This window comes from Stegodyphus dumicola, chromosome 3 (assembly GCF_044657685.1).
Source record: "Stegodyphus dumicola isolate Sdum_Otavi_A_Nest chromosome 3, ASM4465768v1".
NCBI lineage: Eukaryota > Metazoa > Arthropoda > Arachnida > Araneae > Eresidae > Stegodyphus > Stegodyphus dumicola.
Genome location: NC_140770.1, coordinates 270,139,565 through 270,165,702, shown reverse-complemented (window position 1 = coordinate 270,165,702; position 26,138 = coordinate 270,139,565). Strand labels below are relative to the sequence as shown.

The following is a 26,138-nucleotide window of genomic DNA, read 5'->3' as shown; positions in this document are numbered from 1 at the left end:
AAAATTAAATTAAATAGGTTATTTAAAATAAATATAAATCCCTACAAACTTTAAAGCTTAACTTTATTCCATTCAATAAATGTCATCTGCATGTCTTCTTAAATACACTGGTGTGCAAAAATTAAGAACGAGACGTTTTTTTCAATATAACTTTGTACAAAAGCTTTCCAAATCAACACATTTAATACCGTAAGATCCCCAATACGTAAGGACATGAGTAATGTAAGCAACACTTACTAAAAGAGAAATCAGAGGGATAAAAAGAAGCTTTATTGAAAAAGTAGCATGGAGCGTAATGCGACTGAAGGCCGAAACATCCCTGTGATGGGTGTCCAGAAAAAATATCCGGTCTTTAATAGGGGATATGATCTCCCCTGACTGCTAGGCAGGTTTCACAGCGTCTGCCCATGCTGAGAATGAGGGTGTCGATGAGTTGTTGAGGCATTGCTGCCCATTCGTCTTGCAGCGCCAATCGAAGCTCCGGAATCGTTACTGGTGGTAAGGTACGAGCTGCCAAGTGTCTGCCTAGAAAATCCCATACATGCTCGATGGGATTGAGATCCGGAGATCGTGCCGGCCAATCCATACGTTCAATATCATCACTAAGAGCTGCTCGGCAGCTACTGTGCGATAACATGGTGCATTGTCGTCCATGAAAAGGAACTGCGGACCCATAGCGCCTCTAAAAAGACGCACATATGGAAGAAGAATCTCGTTACAATAACGGGCGTTGACTGAACCGTTGACTGAACCTGCGTCGAAGATGTGAAGGTCTGTACGACTACCAAGCATGATGACTCCCCATACGAGAACACCGCCACCTCCATACCTGTCCCTTTCAATGATGTTCGAGGGATGATTGCGGCTTCCCCGCTCTTTCCAGATGAGTATGCGATGAGAATCGCTACTCGGACTGAATCTGCTCTCATCTGTAAAGAGTACTCGTCCCTATTCATTGTCTCTCCAATTCCGGTGCTCCCGGTGCCACAGACAACGCCTTCTCCGTTAGAGGTACACACCGTACAGGGCGTCGCGCAAAGAGACCACCACCGTGCAGGCTTCTGGCTACGGTAAAACGCGATATCGGTCGTCCAGTCGCCTGTGTCGTGTGTCTAGCGATTTCTCCCGCTGTCTGCCGCCTGTTTCTTCTGGCCTGTAAGGCAATATGCCGGTCACCTGCGGGTGTGGTTCCTCGTGGACGACCACTACTGAATCCCCGGATAGCTGTTCCTGTAGTTTGAAATTGTCTCCAAAGTCGTCAAACGATGCTGTGAGCAATTCCGAACTCTGCAGCCACACTCGTCACACTGCGGCCTTCCTCCAACTTCCCAATGATTCGACGTAGGGTAAAAGCATCCAGGTATCGTCTAACAGATTGATTATTCGCCATTTCTCGCTGAGGCAGCAACTCGGTGTGATTTTAACTGCTATACGGCGTGTAATCTCTTTACCAGAAATACTGATCTTTAATGCTTAAATTTTGCTTAAATGCTAATTGCTTATGCTTATATTAGCCCAGTTGGGCTTTAATAAGCTATATTGATCTAATCCCCTAAGGACAATCAGAATGTCAACTATCAGCTAGTTCCCACTACTGCTCTCACACCGACAACATGCTTTATACTACTCAGACACTCCCCCATTACGTCTACCTGCATATCTGCGCATGTGCTACCGTACATCACCTTACTTAATCTCCTGATTGGTCTTTCTGTCCGCTCTGCCTCTTCGTTCAGCTGATATGCTAATTTTTCGACTTCGTCCTTAATTTTTGCACACCAGTGTAGTTTTACATTTAGCCTTTCATTTATACGCTCTGGAAAGAGTGGGTGAAGCGCTAAAGAGGGAAAATAGAGCAGAACACATGTTATCAAAATGATAAAACTTTACAAGCGTAACGAGCAGATTTCTCATTTGCGTAACATTAGATGACATATCATGCAAACGCCTCGCAAAGGATGTATTTGAATCTCAGTCTAGAATACTTTCCTTTTTTTCCTCGTTGGAAGTATCTATTGCGGAACGGGTGTCTTAGAGTATCCATGACCTCCCGTGAAAGAAAAAAAAGATAATCGATTGAGAACTTTCGCCCATTGAGTAGATTCCCCTACCTTAAAATTGAGGTGTTATATATAATGTCTTTCAACGAAATGAGTAAGAGGAAAAAGAAACTGAAATCCATATTTTCTTTTGATGAATTCGTCCATACGCCCTTACTGACTATTTTTCTTGCACGATGTCACATTCCATTTCATTTACCTTAAAATTAATTTAAAGATATGTGATTAGAGATATATAAAATGTAAACTCGTTGACTCAAGTTAGCTCGAAATACAGTCGCATACTCATATGCAATATTTGAAATAAAGAAGTTATAAAGAAAGAGAATTTAACAAGTGCTTGTTTTTAAGCTTGTGGATCTGATGCTCATGTTTTATTAATGCTTTCGATTTCTCACTTTATAAGACAATCATTTGTGTTCGGCTGCTCCTCCTCATGCTCCTACATTAATTCATTAATCCTCGAACTCTGATAATCCGTCAGCTCGCGCTTTTTGATTCCCATCGAGCATTGTGTAAAAAGCTGCCGTTTTTCTGCTTTTATTTTTCTCTGGAGAGCATTTCAAGTAGCAACTCTAAAACACTGAAAACATTTAAAGAAGTGGATACGTTTCTAACTGAAACACTACCTGAAGATCGTATTCCATTGTATGTCACTTCCACTGCATGCCAGTTAGCTTTGTGGTTGACCATCATCATGCATTCTATCAATGCCTGACTATTACATAAACTTTATCCTCCACAACCTGTAATCTTATGCCGCTCCTCTAGCTTAATTCGACAAGTTTTGTCTGTCTTCTTTTCGACAACTTTCTCCTCGGCATTTCTGATCTAAATCTCTAAGTCGTTATGATTGGTCTGGTTATGACTTGTCTCCGAGTCATTATGATTTAGAATTACATCTCCCTCCTACCTTCGTTGATCTGCCTGGTCTCTTCCCATTAGAGAACATATCATTGCCACTCTCCTGTCTTCTGCGGCTGGCTTTTTTAATATGCGTCCTATCAAAATCCAAATGGAAGCGATAATTATATGCAGGACTTTCCTGCATATAATTCTTGCTTCCTTTCGTCCTGCATATAATTTGGTATGGAAATATTATGTAGAGATAACATCTTAGCAACTCTAGGCAGATCTTTTGTTTCAAAAGAATATAAACTAAATTTTCTTAGGTTTTAGTTAAATTCCAGATTTCTGATGCTGATATATAAAACAAAGCTCATTTTTTATTGAACTGTAAAATGGAAACTTCAGGGTAGCAGTTGAATATTTCAAATTCTTGACATGTAATTTTACTTTCTCCTATATCACTTACAGTAGCTTCCGATTAACATTTAAATATTTCTAATTCTTGACATGTAATTTTATTTTCTCCTATATCACTTACAGTAGCTTCCGATTAGTTGATTTACCAAAAACGAACATGAGTAACGCTCCAGTGAACCTACAAATGGAACTAATTAATTTGCACTGTGATATAAACCTTATTCAAAGATCTGATGATACAGATTTGATTAATTGTTATTCTCACTTGTCCTAAAATAAATATCGTGCATGACAAAATTTTGCAGTAAGAATATTTGCTTTTTCTTTTAAGGTACATTCACTTGTGAACGATTTCCCATTAATTAGAAATTAATATACCTAAGGAAAGAACCACATTCCCAATGAGTATCTACAATTCGTGAGGAAGATACTTTATAGTAATTTTTCTCCAATGTCATAAATTTCATTAAACTCGAAACGCCATCAGGTGTTTTTTACGGGAAGTTGCATTAAGAAGTAAAAAGGTTTATAATTAGTTACATACAAATACACACTTTTTCTGTATGGGTCATTGAAAACGATAATTAAATTAAAGAAAAAAAAACTTTCTCACTTTTTCCCTAAAGTATTTTCCCTCTTGGGAAGTTTACTTAATTGCCGTTCAACCGGGATTGTTATTAGTGACTCCGACTGCCGTACGAAAGAGCCCGATTTCTAATTCCGGAGAAGGCGTGGATGTTTATAAATGTATAATGTCTGTGCGGCATGGGGGCACTCTAAATACGTGGCGACCCAAAAGTTCTCTCGAGAGGTTGGTGCCAGGGGAAGAGAAGTAGGAGACCCTTGAATCTATCGCCCAGATCCATCACCTCCATTAAAATTGGAGGCGGGACTAGACAAATTCACAGTCGTACTGTCACCTGTATGGTGCTCAAGGTTCTTGACAACGACATGCGAAATCTTGCATTTCTTGCTACAATGAATTTCGTAGGCTTGTTTCGATGTTACTGTCAGACAAGTGAGGTAAATGTCACGCCAACTTATTTATTAATCATTTCGTAATTTCTTAGCTTTAGTTTTAATTAGTTATTAATGGTTTTTCATTAGTATATTAAAACTATTTAATATATATCAGTCTGAAAATTTAATCTCAATAGGTTTGAATTACAAAGCGTACCCAACAGTTTATGTATGTATTGAAAAATATGCGGTAAAATATTTTTAACTTAACTAGAAAGTTTTATTTTGTTTAAAAAAAATTCTTTTTTAAATTCCTGCCCAGCTATTTTCAGATTGTGCAAACGATCCGCGGTGCAGTTTGAATTTGAGATCATTGCCTTAGATAATACGGGATATCAATCAGCCAATCGAATTTCGAATACTTCTAATGTGTTTTAAAAATATTTTATTCTTTTGCTGTCAAACAATCTAAAACACATTATTAAGCACAGATGAAAAGAATACCTCAAATTGAGCCCATTTCGCTCGGAACTGTTGTAATTTAAGCAATTAAAATCTAGAAAAAATTTGCTTTTGCAATTGATAACGAATTGCATTCTTGAATAAATTCCAACATATATTGCTGTTTTAATTGAATTGTTTTAATTGCTGTTTTAATTAAATGAATTGCTGTTTTAATGGTTAACGAAACTTTGTATCAATCGCAAGATGTTCTTGAAGTTTTCTGTACTCTGTCAAAGCTACTTAATTGTAGTTAATGACTTCAATTCCAGTTATCCTAAAGTGATTCCTATTCTTATCCTTTTTCTATATATGTGATAAGAGTTATAGCTGTTTTTATTTATTATTTATTAGCCCAACGGGAGTTAGTTAATTAATTTAAAAACGGCATTTTGCTTCGATTCACTTTTCAAACTGTTGCCCCAAATATTATCGCCATGTTATACTTTTAAAGAAACTAAATAATGAAAAATCTGCATGAATGTTTCTCGCATTGTGAAACAACTATGGTACCTAAAGCCATCAAATTGTGAATAACGTGGTTTTCCAACCGAACATGGGCACACGGAAGACAGAATTTTGCATTTCGAATTTGTTTTATTATCGATTTAAAATTTTCTAAAACTTTAATGAAATTTTGATTAACAAACTGAACGATTTCAATGCGAGCAATGTGGCAACACTGTACGGAAAAAAGCATTTTATCTTCAGCGCACGAGACTGTATCGGAAATTTAAAGATATGCTGTTTTAAATATTTTGTGATATTGCTGTTGAATTAAATTTTTTGTATTTTAAGTGTGAAAAACATGATATTTAAAAAATAAAGGGTACACACAAAACTTTAAAAAACGGCCGTTTGGGCGCAATATGAAATCTGAAGGCTTTCAGATTTTCTTTTTAATTATTACTGTTATTTTTAATTCTAGCATACTTGTTTTACAGTTATTTTCTTTTATTTCTTTTGTTTAAATAGATGACATTTTAGAAAAATGGTTCCGACATTTGGAGGAAAGAGAAGTATGTCTTAAACTAAAGCCTACCCACTGTTGAATTCTTCCCGATTTTATGTTTCATGTAATGAAATAGACGCAATATTTTAATTAAAATTTTATAGCATGTATAAATGTATTCTAATGCGTATATCTTTCAATCTGTACAGCGTAGCAGTCAGAAACCGTATAAACATAACTATCGGTGTTTGAATTACTACATTTACTGTAGATATGAATGCCACAGTCGCAGCATTATAAATACGATTCTCTCCGGGTCTAAGGTATAAACGATAGAATTACGTCATTTTTTGCTAAGAAGACATTAGGAAAATTCTGTTCCTGTTTACATACTGGCCAGTTACATAATGATTAAAGTAACTAATAATTCCTCAATAAACCTAGAATATTTCCTTTACTCTTAATTTTCTTTAAAAAAAAGCATATTCTAAACTTAGCTAAAGTGATTCTTTCTTGTAGAAGTCTACATAACTGTCAAGAGGCAACTGCTTTTCGTTTATGCAACAGAAAATCCATCTTCTTTTTCCCCTTCTAGCCTCCATATAGCTGTGTAGAACCTCATCAATTATGGACAGGAACAGTGTTAAGTTAACAAGCAAACCCGTAGCACATTTTCCTTAACGAGACACATACCACCTTATCTTAGAATGATGCATCAAGTGAAATGGTGGAGATCTGTTTAATCTTTCTGAATTCGTTGGGGTACCACACTTCGTAAATTCTGCCTTCTTCCATTTCACGTCGTGAATAATGCTCCACTCTGACAGATAAGTGTAAAATTTTGGCCTTTTAAAACAGTCATTTGCAAGCTGTGGCAGCAGTTGATATTTTTTGAGTCCACTAACACATACAGAAAAGATTACTTGATTTTGTATGCTTGCGTTTTGACTTTTGCAACATTACAAAGAAGTGTAATGCTGCAAAAGTTAGGAAAGATAAAGGGCATCTAAGAAGGAAAATAATTTTAAATATTGTCAATGTTTGTAGTTAGCGAAGCATGTAACTCAATTGTAGGTTTAAAAGCCTTTTATCTTTTCCTAATGTAACATGCTATTTGAAAAATGCGCAGGAAATTTAAAATAAGAAAGACAAGGAAACCTCTATAATTATAAATGGTCTTGAAGTGCTAATAGAAAGAGCATAGAGTTGATTTAATATCTTACGGCACACCAGTGAATATAACAACATGTTTTTAGACAATAAAAATAAATTTCCTTCAGAACTCTTATCATTTTGCGAATTTTTATGTTATGTAATAAAAAGAACTTATATATATAAATATTGAAAGCTGGAGCTTTTAAATCACAATCTAGAGCCTCGAATTTTTCAATATCAAATTTTGAAAAAATTAACTAATATTTCAAAATTACTTTAAGAATTAAGTCCTCGGAAATTCAAGGTATAGAACATAAAATCATATATTTGAAACGAGATCTTAAAAATGGTGATGCCAAATGATAGAAGCAAAAGCAAAAAATAGATAAATCAATTTAAAAAAAATAAAAGCTTGTTATGATATAATTGTATTTTAAATTATGACCACGTAGGGACTTGTGAAATTATTCAATAAATTAAAAATTGAATTATTCAAGCATAGTTGTCGTTTTATTTTCTAGATCGTTTGCTAGAATTTGCAATAAACATTAATAATCAATCATCAATTAGTTGAGTCAATAAGTTCTTTTGAAGCAGAAAACATGAAAAATGAGCAATGCCCTCGCCGGGACTCGAGCCTCTCGAATACGCGCCGAGCGTGTTGGCCATTACACCGTGAAGACATGCTAAGGCGGGAGAAATGCCTTATAATGCTAAATCAAATAATCAGTCATCGATTAGTAATACTTCCATTTTTTGCTTGAATACGAAATCTGGGAATTGAAAACAGTGAACCCCTTGAAGATGTTTCGTTCGAGATTTTTAATGGAATTGTCTAAATAGTTTCTTTTAGTTGAATATAGCAAAAAAGTGAAGAAATATGTGTATTCGATGCTTCATAAAAATTGTACAAGTAAATAGCTTATAGCAATTAACCCATCGTTTCAATTTAGGAACTCATTCTAATAAGATAGGCCTTCAGTCTAAAACAATTTTAGTCATGCGAAATCTTTCAATAATAATATAGAAATTTTTAATTCTTTTGCAAAGAAGTTGTACTAATCAGCAAAGGAAAATTATCAGTAAATTGTATCTCAGTCTCCTATAGAATGTTTACTAGGGGAAGGAGATAGGATCTGCAGTATTCAAAAAAGATCCCAAAAGATTGTCAAAATTAATTTCTTAATCTACATCGAATAATTTTAATATGACTCATAAATAAAAACTTTTCCTTTTTTTTCCTGTGACGAAAATTATTGCTAAAATATCAATTTTAAGTTAAAAAGTGTCCAAGTTTCCAATAGCATTTCTTCAGACAGAAATTCAGACGCTGCCTTTTAGCAGCGTTTCCAAATTCGTGCTCGACGGGACCTTGAAATTCCATGAAATGAAATTAAGGGTTTCTCAAAAATGGAAATTCTTGAAGTAAAAAATATTGCATACAAAATTAGAAATATCTACACTGAAGGGCTAAAACATTACGACGACCTACTCAATAACGGGTTGCGTGAACTTTGGCCTGCAAAACAGCTGCAACTCGCTTTGGCATGGATGCCACAAGCTCTTGGTAAATGACTGGAGACAGGTTGTACCATATGTCTAAGAGAACTTCATAACATCCCAAATGTGTTCCATCGGGTTAAAATCCGATGAGTTAAGCGCCCAGGACATTAATTGGAATTCATCTTTATGCTCCTTGAACCACTCCAACACAATTCGAACCTTGTGGCATGGGGCGTTGTCCTGTTGGAAGATTCCATTTTCATTTGGGAAGACAGACGCCATGTAACGGTGCAACAGCTCCGTAATTATGTTCAGACAATCCGCAGCTTTCATGATCTGTTCTGTTGCAACTAAAGGTACCAGATCCACCCATGAGAACGTCCCTAAAGCATAATACCGCCACCACAAGCCTGTGTATGACTTGCTGTATAGGGAGGGAGCAGCTGTTCGCCTGGAAAACGGCGTACCTTGACGTAATGGATGAGAAATCGTGATTCATCAAACCAAGTTACTTTCTTCCACTTATTCATGGTCCAGTCTCGAATTTCCCAGGCCCACTGTAGGCTTAGTTGACAATTGGTCAACAGAGGCACACGAGTGGAACGTCTGCTGCGCAATTCCTTAACCAACAGTGTCCGATGTGTGTTATAAAACACTTGCACTTAGACCTGCATTGTAATGAGCTGTTAGCTGAGCCACTGTCTAGCGCCTATTTTGCTGTACCAAGCGGGACAGTTTCCAACGCCCTTTCTCTTTGATGACGCGTGGACATCAAACACTTTGGCGTCTACGGCTGGTTTCATCATCATTTTTCCACTTTGCATAAATACTAACAACTTTAGATCGTGAACAATCTACCAGTCGTGCAGTTTCGGAGGGGCCATTACAATCTACCTTCTATCAAATTCGCTTAGATAAGCAGCTTTTCTCATCACTCGCAAAATTGAATTTAAATCATAAAATATAAAAATTGTGACTTCACGACAAAAAAAATTTTAAGGTTTGCGATTTTTATAGATTTTAAAGTTCTATAAGATTGGATTTATCCCCCTCCTTGCGGAATCGGTTAAAAAATAAACTAGGATAAATCCATTTTTTAAAAATCATTCAATGGATTCAATCATTCCTTTGTGATTTACTAATGTGAAAGTCTTTAATTTGTAATTTTTATAATTAATAACTGTTTAGTGAGTTATAGAACGAAACGCTTATTAGGCCATTCATTTTTTATGGTAATTGACGAGTATACTGTAGGATTTCACACCGTGTAATTCTAAGTTACAGTTGAATGTGAAGAATCTTAACTAGTAAGCGAATAATCGCTTGAGTTCGTGATGTAGAAAACAACAAGTAAGAAGGGTGAAATAACACTTTATTATTCCAACTAAAGTTAACAAAACTTCGTCTTGGAGTTGTACAATAAAGCCGACACTCGGTCTTCAACTTAAGAAACTAAGAATTAAACTAAACTAATCTTAACTAAAGAGATATAGCCGAAGCTATCAAGATTCTAACGGAGTTGGCGCCTTAAGGATAATTGACTGCGAAGCTATCAAGGGCCTAAAGTGCGGCCGAGCGTAATAATAGCTTACGAGAAAGTAGCCTAAAAAGGCGGACGCGTGCTAACCAGAATATCTGGTACCTCTCTAACTCAGACAGTAGAACTTCGCGGTTATATACCGCTCTTCCACATTAGCATTCAGACGTGATTCTAAAACTACGTTCTGGCCCGAAGTGGTAAGTTGAAATTAAGAAGCGATAGGAAAGGAAGTTTAACTCAAAATTTAACTGTTAATAAAATGAACATAATCCTTACAACACATAAATTAAATTTAAAATATTAAATGGGCCATTTTTTTGTTTTCTTAGAAGAAAATGTCTTACTGAGAGATTTGCTAACTGTGCGGTTTCAGCATGATGATTTTCCAGTACATAAATCCGCAGGGCGACATAATTTTTTGGAGGAGTACATTTGGAACTAGTATTATTGATTACAGGGTGTCCAGTGAAATGACCATCAAGATGGCCTTGACTTATATCAGTTTCCTCTGAATCTATATTTATAATTGAGTATATATCTGAGACCAGCAGTTGTGAAAATAAAGACCAAGGAAGGACTTTTGTGGATACAGTGTATATTTATTATTATTAAGTAATGTGTTTACAAGTCTCCAAGGTAACTTTCCCTTTCATAAAAATGTGAGTTAGCCGTACTGAAGGGCTCGGGTTCCAATCTCGGGGAAGACATGGATGTAATTTGTTCATTCCTTCCTAAAATAATAGGAAGCAACAGTGGTCCACCTATTAGGTGCCTCCATTAAAAAAAAAGACTACCGCATCCGGCCTTAATCGTGGCCAACACCTGTAAACAGCTAAAGACCATCATTTGGGGGGGGATGTGATTTTCTTACTTAACGAGCATGATTTCTCTGAAGTGAGTGACTAGAATTTAATGGCATTTTGACTACCTGTGTGAATAATAAATCTGTATAAAATGTTTATTATTATGCTCCTATTAAAGATTAAGAATTATTATTAATTATTATTATGATTCAAATAATAATAATTATTAGGAATTATTATTATTATTTCTATTCTATATTAAGAACTTTTAGAACAGTAATAAGTTCAAAATTGTATGAAAACTTCAACTCCTCACTTCCCATTGTTTAACTTAAAATTATTCCAATTATGTAAGCAATACTCTTTAAATACTTAAGTGTGCATACTTGCAAACTTATTAGTATGTTTTTATATTTCTTTGTTATCATTAAGAAAACATTATGCATTTAAAGATTTGAAAAAAGTAATATCTTAAAGTTAGGATTTCTCAAAAATATAATTTTCGTTCTCTAATTATCTTCAAAACTGTAATTATTCTACGCTCATGATTTTTCTCACACTGTCGGTCAGAAATTCCAGACATTTTGACCAATTGTATGAACTCGATGTGATTACAGAGCGAATAACTCGTATGCTTCTTATATAAAAATTTAGACAATATCTTTAATTTTGCTTTAAAAAACAGTCGAATCGATGATCTCAAAAATAAAAAAAAATATTATTTTTTAAGCAAATTTAATTCCATTATTTTAAAAATAGATCCTTTTAATTATACGCTATTTTTTTTTTTTTTTTTTTTTTTTTTTTTTTAAATTTGCAAAAAACAGATCAGCTAAAGGTAGAGTTTTGATTGTCCACAACGCTGAGTGCAGTACATATTACAGTTTTGCATCCAGGATGAAGGTATTTTATTTTTTATTTAAAATATTTTTATATCAGAATCTAAAGTAAAAAAGCAAATAAAGCACCAAGGATATCTAAATACGCATGCAAAATTTCATGATCATGGACTGGTTTGTTATAAAGATATGACCTTTAAAATGTTATTTCTGTTATGTATATGCGTATGTATCTGTGTTACATTTTGTCATTTCATCGCGAACTTTGTAAGAAGAAGTACTTTTGTAGAAGTACTTTGTAAGGCATTTTATCCATTCTTACCATGTACCGTCATAGTGTAATTGGAAGCACGTCCGCCTAGCAGTTGCGAAGCCCGGTGAAGGAGTTGTTCATGTTTCTTTCTCTGATAAACCTAATGACTCTCTGACTTGACCTCTTAAAACTGCCAGATTACAAGCAATGCTGCCACTGGTTATTAAATATTCCTACAGCTAAAAATCACATTATGGATCTGTCGGTGATATATAAGGTCTTTTGCTTATCTTCGGTGTTATATATGAGTGCATTTATAAGTGCTGTGTTAATGTAATAATTTTTAAAAAAATTATCTGGATTTTTCAGCAAGATTTTATAACAACTTTTTTTTTGACAACACTTTGTGACAACTCTTTCTTTGTTAAAATTTGAAAAAATTTAAAAATACCTAATTATGCTTCTTATATACGTATGATCGCTCCAAGTTTCTGTCCTCTTGTGCCTACCTATATTCTAAATATGTTTCTGCTTTTAAATTCTGCAGCTGGCCCTTGTTATACATTACCTACATTAAAATAAAATAGTGTTACGAAATGTGCAGGCGCGGTGGGATGGCTTCCCCGCAAAGCAGTTTTAGGGTTTTCATAAAATGGCAAGATAAGGCAGGGTTACCCTATTTCGCGAAAAATCGCCCATTTGGCGACAAAATTGGCGATGTGCCATTGAAGGATGGAGAAACTTCTGGAACGAATTCTTACCGGTTTAGCCCCGAATGTTCTCGAACACAAAGCAAAAGCTTTAAAAATTAGGTTAGATTCAGCAGTAAACCCTGCTGGTACGCGGAGAGTTAGTTAGTATCGAGTTGGTATCTCGTCTAGCGAGTCAATCCCTGCGGAGTCGATCGAGTTGACAGCCGGGCAGCTAGTGCCGAGTGGGTCATCGAGTGCACCGAAAGAGTCTCGTAGTGTATCGCGGTTAGTGCATCGTCGAGAGAGTGTGTTGAGCTCCGGGAACGACTAAGAGTCGGGAACTGTGCTCCGTGTGTCGTCGAGTGCATCGCGAGTTGTAGCGTGGAGAGTCTCGGGAGTACTTGGAGTACTGAGCAGAGTCGGGAGCTGTACTCTGGTGTTTTGCAGTGAAGCTGTCTCCACCGTGATAGCCTGATAATCTGAAGGCTGTGCCGCTGATTGTGTCAGGGTGTTTACTGTAGTTCTTCGACGACTGTAATGTGATTTTGGAGCTGTCCTGATTAGTACTGGCTATATAAAGTGTGTTGCGATACTTCATCAAGAAGTCTTGTCATTATTCACTCCAAATCCACACAAACCCCGTAAGAACGTGAAGGAAGAAAATAACGTAACAACTGGTGTCAGAAAAGAAAAACGCAATAATATAATGGTAGTGATAAAATTCTATCCTAACATAGAGACTGTGAACTTTGTATATACTTCTTCTTTTAATTTTATTTAAGAGATAATTTTCAGATTTTAATATTTGATTTTTTTTAACCATTGTAAGTGAAATGTGGATATGCACAAACAAAAATCGGGGTTTTTAAAATTGAAGTTCTTTTTTAATTGAGTTGCGTATTTATTTGAATAGGGCAAAATACATGATAGTTATTCTTTTTTAGCTGAGATTGAGTGTTACTCATTAGTAAAGATTTAGTTTTATGTTTTGGGAACAGTCAATATTAATTTCAATATAATTGGAACAATATCTACGCAATAGTTCATAACTTTAATTTTTTATCGTAAACTTTCTGTTTGCATTTAAAATTAAATGTCTTCTTAGTGATATTAATGCCAGAGAACACAATGGCTGTTTATCACTTGCTATCTTTGACCTGAAGGTTCTCAGTGCAGTGCTTTAAAAATAGCAAACCGCAAGGACTTATGATGATAAATACATGGTAGCATAACCTAACACGGAACGTACGACTACATACATTTTAGATATTCTTTGCTGAGAACGTTTCTAACGTGAAATAAAAAAACAAAAGAAATAAGAAGAAAATGAATCTAACCTAATTTTTTTTTCTCTTTTTGCAATGTTAATTTTCTCTAAAGTGAAATGATAGAAGAAATGAACTTTTTCATAACAAATGTTTCGTTTTAAAAAACTTTCCCGCTAGAGATATGCAACTTTGCAAATTTTCATAAAATTTTTAATTGTATTTGAATTTTTCATTAAAAATTATGGAGACTTTTATTTACTTAAATAGGAAATAAAGGTTTCAGATTATTCTTTCTTTGGAACTGAAAATTTAAATATTAACAGCGAAAGCCCAGTTTCATTTCCAGTTAATTTTTTTTTACAAAGTAACAGCCCAACTTAATTTCCTAGTTTGATATCTATATTTTCATTAATTCACTTAAACTAATTTATTTCTCGAGATACATACATTATACCGATATTTAAAATTATCAATATTAAAGAAAACTGAATGCATAACACTTGCGTAGTTATCTGATTTGCATTGCTTAAGTACGTTTTATAACTTGTTTTGTGATCTACTAGATAGGGCCATTAAATACTGGAAACTGATCACGGATTTACACCCGGTAATTAAGAGGACAATTCGCATTAAGATATTGTTTATTTTCTGATGTATATCGTGAACATACAAACCATTTTATCTTGCGTGAAGTTAGAGAAACTTTTAAAAGCCGCATAATAAACGTCTTTAAATCTTTTGCTTGCATAAAACAGCAATAATTGAAGCCTTTACTTACTAAAATCACTTGCAATTAAGTACTAAATATTAAAGTTCTATTACTTTTCTCAAATTTAATTATTTTGGAAGAAACATTCGGTCTGTGTGTCAGCATCTAAAAGAGAGAAATTGTATTTACAATAAGTAATTATGTCTTATTGTAAATACAATTTCTCTATAATTCTTTCAAATCGCAATAATATTGATAAGGATCGCATTTATATTAACAGTAATAGAACTTCATCATTTTAAGATTAACATGTGCCATTTTAAGGGATGTTACGGATGCATTTTGTCTTTGCTCTGTGTAATTTAATAAATTCAAAATTATACACTTTCATTTGTATTTAGTGTGTGTACTCACGCACACTTAATACATACTTAATATGTCACTTACACATACTTAATACATCACTTAATACATTAAGCAATCTTTCTTGCACTAAACAAACATATTACAAAATGAATTGGAAAATTTATTTTATTTCAACCTCAAAACCAGTAATTGAATTTAACATCCCAGCGTTTTCGTTCGCATTAGTTTTGCACAACACTGAGAGAGAACTACTTTTCTTTTCACGTATGTCTCTACTAGTGATCTCCAAATATTTTGGATCGCATACCCTTAAGACGGAAGTAATAAGTTGCATCCCATATAATATATATTATATTGTATTCGATATATAGCCAATTCTGCTTTAAAGTCGCTACAGTTATGATGCTAAGCTTCCCCCGATCATACCTTCTCACGTGAGCCTGCTTTTATCGTGAACGTTCTTTGACATACCCCACAGTATCACTTTGCGTACCCGCTAGGGTAAGTGCACCCCACTTTGGTCTTTACGGCGGGCACTCAGTGCTGTGAAAAACTGTCCAAACCTTCTCATCGGTTGAAATATTCTCGAGTTTTTAATCAGTAGTAAGGCTAAGGAGCTTTAAGCACTCAAGTGTATTTCTAGGTCATTAACGGAACTCTACAACTTCCCCTGTACTTTATCTTTGTATGTCCTCAACCTAGAATCACCATCCTCTTCGGATTTTGATTATTCTGAAACCTTAACCTCTTTCCTCTTTAATGTTCCGATATCAGGAAGATATCAAGCGTGACATTTTTTCTAGGAATTCCTGAAGGACATTTGCCTTCAGTACATCCAGAAAAAAAATGACAAAATAGTTTTAAAGCAAAAAACGATTAAATTAGTAGTTAGTTCAAAACGAAGTGTATTTGAAACGAAGTGTTCTTTGAATGACTTGAATAAAATAGGAATTCTAAAAAAAATTTTAAAATGCTCCTTACAAGACTCGTTGCCAATGTTTTTTTTTTAAAAAAAACAGAACGTAGTGTTACTGTAAAAGCCTAGTCTGGTAAATCTTAGGTTTTACCGGACATAGTGGTACAAAATTTTTTTAAACTGTTAAAAATGTGAGTATTATGAGAAAATTTAGGCTCTGAGTTTTATCGGAGGATTATGCTGTTAACTTTCCTTTCTATATATACTTCTTTCGATATATTTTGTTTCAATATATTTGTCTTTCTGCATATTTCTATATATGTAAATTATTGCATTAATTTTTCCATCTTCACATATTCTAAATGTGACTGTTTAAAGCCATCAGAAAAAATGTTTAAGAGAAATTTTTTTTTCAAATACTTGCTTCACCAGAATGCAATTTGAATCGTGTATTGACAATGGGAACACATTACTACATTACTGTTATCATTAGTTAGAAACATCATTGCTTCTTGAGGTGTTACTTGGAAAGCCAAATAGTAAAAAACGTAAATTATGAAGTAAAATGGAAGTACACTAGTGTCCAAAAGTTGAGCATAATTGACGTTCAAGTGAATATTTAAGGAAATCTATGAATCATCCATGAATATGACTACAATACGGACAGCATCTCAAAAGAGGCAAACATAAGGCTCAAGAACTTTGTCTCTGTAACTTTTAGCATTAACAGACCCTGTATCAAAGACGTGTAGGTCTGTGTGGCCATCCAGCATTATGCTTGCTCACACCAAGATTTCCTTTGATGGAAAATAATGTCTTTTTGTGATGTTTCTTGAGTGAACGAGTTTCCACATTCTCTACGTATCGTTATCCGACGAGTGGATTCAGAGTAAAACGGGCTCGTCATTGAATATCATATTGGTCCACTCCGGCAAGCTCTAGTTTAACTCAACAAAGTGCTGATGTTTTAGCGTATTTATACGCAGGCGTGAGAGGAATGTAAACAGCTGATCTTCTGCTATACAGACCAGCATAGTATATAGAATCTGCTACAAACGTTTGCCTCGAAATTCGTACCCTTGTGGCTGTACCTCTGACTTATTGCCAAATATTGGTTTTCGCGAATGAATGTCACTCTTGGTAGACCTTGTTACTGGTCGTTGGGTAACATCTCTCGTACTGTGACACCTCTGCCACAGTCTTGAGATCACACGCTGAGGCACATTGAGAATTTGAGATCGTCCACATTTCAGCATTCCAATAACACTTCCTTTCAAAAACATGTTCAGTTGGCATCTCTGTGTCATCTTTCGGCCTTTTTGATGGTTTAGCTCCCTCTTCGGCACAACAATTGCACATAACATGCTCAGTAGGCACATGAAACGGTTTTATGCTCTTTCTGACCTGCGAACAGGTTTTGAGCATGATGCCGTCGACTTAAATATTTTCCATATGTACACTGTTTCACCTTCCAACAATGATTACTCACAAGTGATTTTGAACAATTTAATTAATATTTACTCACATTCTCCTCCATTTTACGAAATATGCTTAACTTTTGGACACCAGTGTATATGAATTCACATATTTATTGCATACTAATAGCCCTCGTGTGCTTCACCATGTTCAAATAACCTAACCTATAAGGACTGTTCTGAATCTTCGTCACTGTTTGGAGTCCAAGTCATTAGGAGGTTTGGGGTGGTTTCCTTTTGGAAATAGTCGACTTCGTACTGTTTCCCAGATATGCACTCACTCAGACTCTTAAATACAAATTGCCAACATTTTCTGACAGACGGCACAGACGAACGGTTCTAGCAGCTTCCGTTTCTTTGCCCTACTAAACTTCTATTCTCTTAACCATTGTGAAATCTGGGCTATATGAAGGATGATCCAGAAACTATTGACTGATTTTTAATGTTTTTATAACCTATACTGGCAAAAGTAGATAATGATATCCTAAAAAGGAAAAACACAAAATTCAGTTTTCTTTTTTTTTTCTTCCTAAATTTCTACTTTTAAATGAATCTGCAAAAGAGTAAGTATAATGATCTCCATTCATATCTTGTTTCTGCAGAAACCAGTGCTGCAGTACTGTTCCATAGACACCAAATTTGAAGCCTCAACTTTGTTTGTGAAGCGGTTAATCGCAGTTTCCCATTCACTAAACTGCTCTTTGATTCTGGATCATAATGTCTGATCCAAAATTCGTCGTTTACGATAATTCAATCAGTAACGCTGGATTCGTTTTGTTTCGTTGAAGGAATAACGCGCGCGATGGAGTTTCTGTTCTTCACTCAATGAGCAGGGCATCTGTCTAGCACAAGTGTAAAACATTTTCTGGTGCTGTATAAATATACAATTATGAATTTTTTTACACCAGCATTAAATTTAGCTAACCATTCGTGATAGATAGTGGTCTATTTATTTTCAACTATTTTCCACAGTATCTTCACTATTAACAGATTCTTATGTCTGATGTTGATATGATCGTGTCTTATCCTGTCCATAGCCTGAGATCTTGCTCTGATCAAGCTGTTTAAACATTTCTAGTTTCAGTACGTTTTCAATCCCCCACTATCAAGCTGGCTGCTTTGGAGTTTTCATAGTTTTTTCAATGCACAACTCAACATTAGCTATTTCTTTTGAAAAGTCCTGTACAAAAGCTTTTAAGTCCTTTAGGCAGACAGGCCAATTGCATTTTGTCAAAATTGGTGATATACCATGGACGGATGGAGAACCTTCTGGAACGAATTCTTACCGGTTTAGGCCAGAATGTTCTCGAACACAAGCCGAAAACTATATAAACCCTGCTTGCCCGCAGTCAGATGGTGTGTCTCAGTGTGTGTGCCTCGTCTAGCGAGCTGATGGTCAGTCACTGAGCGAATGTCTCGAAGTCTAGCGCCGAGTTGGTCGTCGAGAGAGTCTTTTAGTGCATCGCGAATTAGTGCATCATCGAGTTTTGTCTTAGACTGTGCTGAGTCGAGAGCTATACTCTTCTGTACCGTCGAGTGCATCGCGTGGAGAGTCTCGAGAGTACGTGGAGTTCCGAGAACAACTGAACCGAAGAGTTGGAAGCTCGGGTGCTTTGCAGTGAAGCTGTCTCCACTGTTATTGCCTGACAGTGTGAAGGCTGTGTCGCTGAACGTGTCAGCGTGTTTAAAACAGTTCGACGACTGTAAAAGGGATTTTGGAGCTGTCCTGATTAATACCGGCCAATAAAGTGTGTTTCGATACTTCATCAAGTGTCGTCGTTATTCACTCCAAATCTACAAACCCCGTACGAACGTGAAGGAAGAAAATAACGTAACAATATGATCGCTCTACGCTTCTGCCCCGCCGTACCCATATTTTAAATATGTTCCCGTCCCTAAATTCTGCAGCTGCCCTTTGTTATAGATTACCTGCACCAAATAAAAATATAATGGTAGTGATAAAATTCTATTCTAGCATAGAGATTGCAAGCAGTGCATATCTTTTTTTCTTTTAATTTTATTAAAAATATAATCATCTTCATATTAAACATTTTAAGTAAAATAATGGTATGCACAAATAAAATCGGCTTTTTTAAAATTGAAACTCTTTGGAGATGAATTGCTTATTTATTTGAACAGAGCAAAGTACGTGACAATTATTCGTATTTTTTTTTTAGCTGAGATTCAGTGTTATTCAGCGGTAAAGATTTAGTTTTATAATTTTGGAACAGTCGATATTAATTTCAATATCATCGGAACAATATCTGTACAGTATTTCATAATTCTAATTTTCATCGGAAACATTTCCGTTTGCATTTTAAATTAAATAATTTAGTGATATTAATGACAGTAATCGTCATGGCTGTTTATCACTCCTGAGCTATGAGCTAAATGTTCTCGGTATAGGGCACTGCAATGCTTTAACAACACTGCAAAGAACTATGATGATAAATACATGGTAGCATAACCTAACACGTGAAGCATGGCTCCATAAATTTTAGATATTCTTTGCTTAGAACTTTTCTAAAGTAAAATTAAAAAGGAATGAGAGGAATATGACTCAATCCTTTTGTTCTGTTTTTGCAATAATTTTCTCTAAAATAAAATGATAGAAGAAACGGATTTTTTTATGACAAGTAATTTGTTTTATTTGTTTAAGCGCATTAGCTAAGAAATGCTCTTCAAATATTTAAAAGTTTTCCTAGGTAGAGATGATCAGCTACGAAAATTTTCATGAAATTTTTAACTGTACTTAAATATTTCATTAAAATTTATGAAGACTTTTATTTACATTGTAGAGTCATTAGGCTTTTTTTTTTTCTTTTGTGCGGTGCCTTCGCCGGGATTCGAACTTCGGAACTTCCGTACGTGCGTTGAGTAAGCTTCCAATTACACTCTGAAGGCATTAATAAAGGAGGGAGAAAATACCTTATAAGTCTAATTTCTTTTTACGCAAGTAAATAATAACGTTTGACGCAGAGAAAATGAATCAAAGACTATGTTTTATTTTAAAAATCTGTTTCATTAGAAATTAATAGTAACTGTTATTTTATGTCAGTTGAAATAGATATATATTCAGGCAAATAAAAAATATTTCATATTTGATTCGCTAAATATGTTTTATATTTTTAATTGCAATAGTTCGATTGATAAAAAAAAAATGTGATAAATGGAAAAGTAAAATTCCTTTACTTGCGTTACAGTAAACACGCAAGTTAGTGAGCGCAAAATATTTATAACTAAATCATTCGGATTTTTCTAACATCCAGACCGGCTGTGGTCCAGACATTCCGATTTATCAGAGCTCTAAAAACTCTAAAATATTTATATGCGTGCTTTCTTGAGGCCATTTACTTTCTTTTGGAGGGTGATTAATTAAGTAATGTAAAACTTTCATCAAATCTTCCTTATCTCCTTTTTGCAGGAGAAAAAAGAAAGTGCCATTTACCCTGTAAATTTGCTGGTAATTTTACCTACAGCTCTACGACCCTTAGGTTATTGTAGACTTCTCTAAGTGCAAGTTTTTTAAGAAAACAGTTCGAGTCTTTTCCTCAAACAGCTAGAAAGATGCATAAGTAATGAGGCGAAGGACACAGGAAACGTGTAGTTAGTCAACTTCATTGAGAAGGCACGTGGGTTGTTTCAACTAATCAGCACGTTTTTCTTTGTCTCGCGTATTGTTTAGTAGCTTTGAAATACATCACGTAAGCTCTTACAATTAAGCATTTGTTTATTAACGTGACAGTTAGGCACTAGTATTTTCATTCATTTTAATCTCGGCTGTGTGATATTTTACATTTAAAGGCAAGATTACGGCAGCCTAAAATGAATGCTAGAATGCCATCTAAACCAATATATAAAGTTTTGACAATCATTTGAGTTCAATAATTAATATACTTATAGCTTTTACATACTGCAGTCAACGTATTCGTAGCACAAGTTAAAAAATAATAAAATGTCGATAAAATATTAAAGTGTTAGTTAAAGACAAATATCATTTACATTTTAGTGACTGAAAAATATTATTTATTATTTTTGTTATTTTATCTGTTTTCATATTAACTGTTTATCTGTGTATCTGTTTCACAAACATATAAGAAAACTTTCTTACTTTAATTTCTTTGAGCCCCTGAAGTCTCGTTTTTAATTTGGTTATTCCCACTTTCTATATTAAAAAATAATAAAATACTCACTATTAATCTTTCTAATGTAAGTAGTTTCAAATTAATCACTGTGATATGACTATTACAGAATGGCAAAATTAAAAGTATAATCTTTTGTTCAATAATAGACAAAACCAAATTTTATCAGCCAATACTAATTAAGTGATATACAATACACATATGTATAGTACAGACACATATGTGTCTGTACTAGAAGTCAAAGTAGTTTCACCATTCTTAACCGAATAACAGTAACTAAAGCTTCCTCTTCTAACGTCTTTCGGAATAATAATAATTTTGATGGCACAAATAAGATTCAAAAACTAGAGCTTTTGTCTTTAACAAGTAGTAGTGAATTTTCTCAGATAATGCATTTATGCGTAGTTCATACATTATCTAATGCAATAAAGCATTAGAAGAGCTGAAACGGTTGCACCTGATAAAGCCAATACGTCTATATGCCTAACAGGAGGGATATCTTCGTGGAGAACCTTTTGAGGGAATTGGTTGGTTTTCACGTTACCCATAGGCAAAGCCACGAAGCCAATCATGCAGCCAGCCTTTATGGCCTGAGATCGAAACCAAGCCAGATCAAACTACCAGCATTCAGCGGTCCTAATTTGTTCGACCACTAGTGGAGCTTTTCCACGCAGTAAAGGCAAGTGTTACAAGAATGAGATGTTAAATGATAAATTTTGTAACTAATCTTACATTAAGAATGATAAAAATATTTAAATTTTCTGATTAATTTATCTTAATTTATAAGTTTTTTTTACTTTAATGAACCCATTTATTTTATTACCTTGGCTTTATTATTACTGCTATATTCGTCAATTTCTACCTGAATGCATATTAGTTAATAGTATATACTATAAGAGCTGAGTTCTTGGGTTTGAGGCACTGGGTTTGCCTGCGATTGCTAACCAGTTACTGTGCTGCATCTCACTGCTACTTAATTCACTCATCGGATTTAGCTTCGCAAGCCGCGTTTCCTTCATGAATATACAGGGCCTGAGCCAAAGCTTAATTACAAAGCTTCTGTTGTTGGTTTTCGGTGAGAGGTCTAGGGTTCCAGTCGCGGCGAAGGTACTGCACATTTTTCATGTTCCTGCATTTATATAATCTAATGACCCTACAATCGTTTTTAGTTAGTTAGCTGCTGTTTGATCATTAACTTCTGGAGAGCAATTTATAATTAAAAAGGAAAATTATTTTGCACTCTTAATACAATGCTTTGGAATATTTTGACATTTAAAAACGCATTTTCAAGAGGTGTTTTGTTTGCGAACATAAATCAGAAGCGTTGTTACAGGTTTTCTATCCTATTTCTTTAAACCTATTGCCATAACATACGTTTTGAAGTATAAACAAAGACGCAATCTGAAAGTGTGCCCTACAATCGAACGATTAGAGGAAGTGGGTTGTTCTACGTCCAGCCGGAAGTAGTTGCACCGTTTCCTCTACATCCGTCCTCTCAAATGGAAGATTTTCGGGGTCAGACGAAAATAGAATTTTGGATATTTAAATACGCTTTTTTGGTATTATTTTGCTAGATACTTTGTTCTGAAGTGTAGGTTTAATCTATCACAAAATGTTAAGGAATCTTCTAAAATGTTCAAATGTACTTTTTGTTGATCCTGAGTTTTGCTTCCATGCAGCTTAAAAAAAGTCAGAATTTTTCCCAAACGAAATTTGCCGGATCTGAAGTGTTCTGCGAGATATCAGTAAGATTTCCGCAAGAAATGGTAATGAATAGGCTAATCGTATAAACTGATAATTATTAATTTTTATATTCGGGTTGTCTAAAACAAAAACATTATTTTAAGGATTCCGAAAAGGACAGAATGGTAAAGAAATTTAGTTTAAAATATACAATGCTGAGAGTAAAAACATGAGGAATTATACAATTGCTTTGAACTGACCTTTCCTTCTTCATCTGTATAAAAAATGCACATATTTTACAGTAGGTAACATCAATCCAAAATGAACATTGAATTAAATAAAATGCATCAACTAAAATTCCTTGTACGTATTGTTAGGGACAAAGGGACAATTTGCCCAGAAGGGCTATTAATTTCGTTTTGGCTTTTTGCGCCGAAAACACTAAAAGTCTGAATCACTTTTCAAATTGTTGCCACCAAATATTATCGCCCGGTATTACATTTAAAGAAATTAAATAATGAAGAATCTGCATAAATGTACATATGCTTCTCTCATTGTGATAAAACGACAGTACCTAGAGCCATCAAAATTTAAATAACGTGCGCCTCCACCCCAATATGGACATCTGGAAGCCCAAATTTGGAATTTGTTTTATTATCTGTTTCATATTTTGTAAAGAATTTATGAGTTTTGATTAAGAAACTCAGCTATTTGAAAGCGAGCAACGGCAATACTGTACGGGAGAAAAGAAAAAAACAATTATCTCCTGCGCGCTAGACTGTATATCCGAAATTCTAAAGATTTGCTCTTTTTAAATTATTTTATGATATTATATGTTGAATTGAATTTTATGGTTCAAGTGCGAAAAACATGATATTTAATAATATTAAATAAATAAAAAGAGAACACACAAAATGTTAAAAAAACGCTCCTTTCGGCTTAATATAAAATCTCCAAAGGGGCAATTTCCTAGTACAAAGGGACAATTTGCCCAGAAAGGCTATTAATTTCGTTTTGGCATTTTGCATTCTTTCACATTTCAAATTTTTGCCACCAAATATTAGAGCCCTGTATTATATTTAAAAAATTAAATAATGAATAATCTGCACAAATGTATGTATGTTTCTCGCATTGTGATAAAACGACGGTATCTATAGCCATCAAATTTTGAATGACGTACGCTTTAACCCGAATACGGGTATCTGTAACCCGAATCTGGAATTTTTTTTATTATGTATTCCATATTTTGTAAAACTTTAAATGTTTGATTAACAAAATAACGATTTCAAAGCGAGCAATGGCAACAAAATACAGTACAAATACAGTATTTTCGTACAGTAATACGGAAAAAAATCGAAAATTCTAAATATATGCTCAGGCGATGTTGCTGTTGAACTGAATTTTATGGTTCAAGTGATAGAAGTTAGAACATGATCTTTAATAATTAAAGGTAGCACGCAAAACGTTGAGAAAACACTCCTTTGGGCGTATTGTAAAATCTTGTAAAATCTGAAAGCTTTCAGATTTTATTTTATTATTTTTATTTATTTATTTATTTATTTATTTTAATTGCTTTAAATGTAGGTTTTATAATCTGAAGTACGAACAAAACTGAAGTAGTAAAATTATTTGTTACTCAGTATTGATTACCGAGTTCAACATCAAAAGTCTTTAAACAAAAGACATCCGAAAAAAATTTAAACAGCAGGAATTTTAAATTAAGCTATAGTTCACTAAACAAGCACAATTAAAATACCGAGTAATTTCACAAAATTGTAAACACGTCTTAAATTTACACGTGGTAGCACGTGTTAAATTCCCTATCTCTTATCGGCCGGAATAATTTAGCAGTTATAACGATACCTTGATGTAAAGATCCGTTTCCTTTTCTTTCTTTATTCAATTGCTAAATGTTTCTTATATTCCTTCGGGAAGAAGATCTATCCGCTATTCCGAAGACAGTCCACTATTCTATGTCGGCAAAAGGGGTCTTATAAGGTTAACATTTACAGACAATTCAAGCAATCCAAATGCATTCAGGAATGGGCAGAGCACTAAAACAATTGTCTGCGTGAGACGTCGTAAACAAATTAATTTTTAGATTTGAAAGAGAACTGCCTTATGATAATATTCACTCTACAAGAACTTCCTGTGAACGCTTTGAACATAAGTATATATTTATAGAAATTGTATATATATGTTACATATAAAACGTTTTACAATTTTGACTTGTATCTGAGGAAAAATAATATCTTACATTAAAAGCTTTCACACAAGCTGTTCCGCTATTTTTCTAATATATTTCATTATAATATGTATTTGTCTCAGAGTTTTCAGATTAATCACTAATAGAATAAAATTCGACAGTATGTTACATGTGATTAAAATTTTATTCATATATTTTCTTTTCCAGGCTGAGTTTTTCAACTTGTATTTTCATAGTGGTTCTAAACAGCTTCTCTGCAAGGTTCACATTTGCGCAGGTAAGTTTAAATTACAGATCATTTTCACTGAAATAGTTCTTTATACTCGTAGTATACATGAGACGTAATTAGCTGAAATGTCTGGTTACTGCAATCTCCAAATTTACAAAGAGTTTTATCACTGGTCGTCCAAAACGTTAATAACTTTCAATTTAAAAAATCATTTTTGATTGTTTTCATATTCATCTATGAGATATTTCGTTGCTACGTGAATAATTTTTGATGCATTGGCAGTGTAATTTAATAAGCAGTATGACAACAAAATTGTAGGCAATATGAGACGTATTTCATAACTTCTAAGGATCAGAAATAATTAAACACGATGCGATACAATAGTTCCCGAACTCTCATGTAAATATTATTTTCTCTAACAATGGGAATTCTCTGTGATTATTGATATTTAAAGAAAACGTGTTTCACCCGCAGTGAATGCTTATGCATGGCGGGATACCAAATACATTGAGCGGGAGATGGGAAGGTTAGGTTAAATCATTTGAATACGGCAAAGCTGACCAAGGCTATTTGCCTAAGAGAAAAGATGCCTTCGTGAGGACTTTCTAATGAAACTATCT

The 26,138-nt window shown here is 34.3% G+C and overlaps 1 protein-coding gene across 3 annotated transcripts in view; it reads left to right on the top strand.

Annotated features, from left to right (window-relative positions):
* The window catches only part of LOC118192400 (papilin-like), a 198,655-nt gene that overhangs the window by 14,253 nt on the left and 158,264 nt on the right, over positions 1 to 26,138 (top strand). For all 3 annotated transcript variants that reach the window (XM_035363369.2, XM_035363363.2, XM_035363384.2), the window contains exon 2: positions 25,497 to 25,566. In XM_035363369.2, the coding sequence (XP_035219260.1) occupies positions 25,497 to 25,566 (70 nt within the window). The remainder of the gene's footprint in view (positions 1 to 25,496; positions 25,567 to 26,138) is intronic.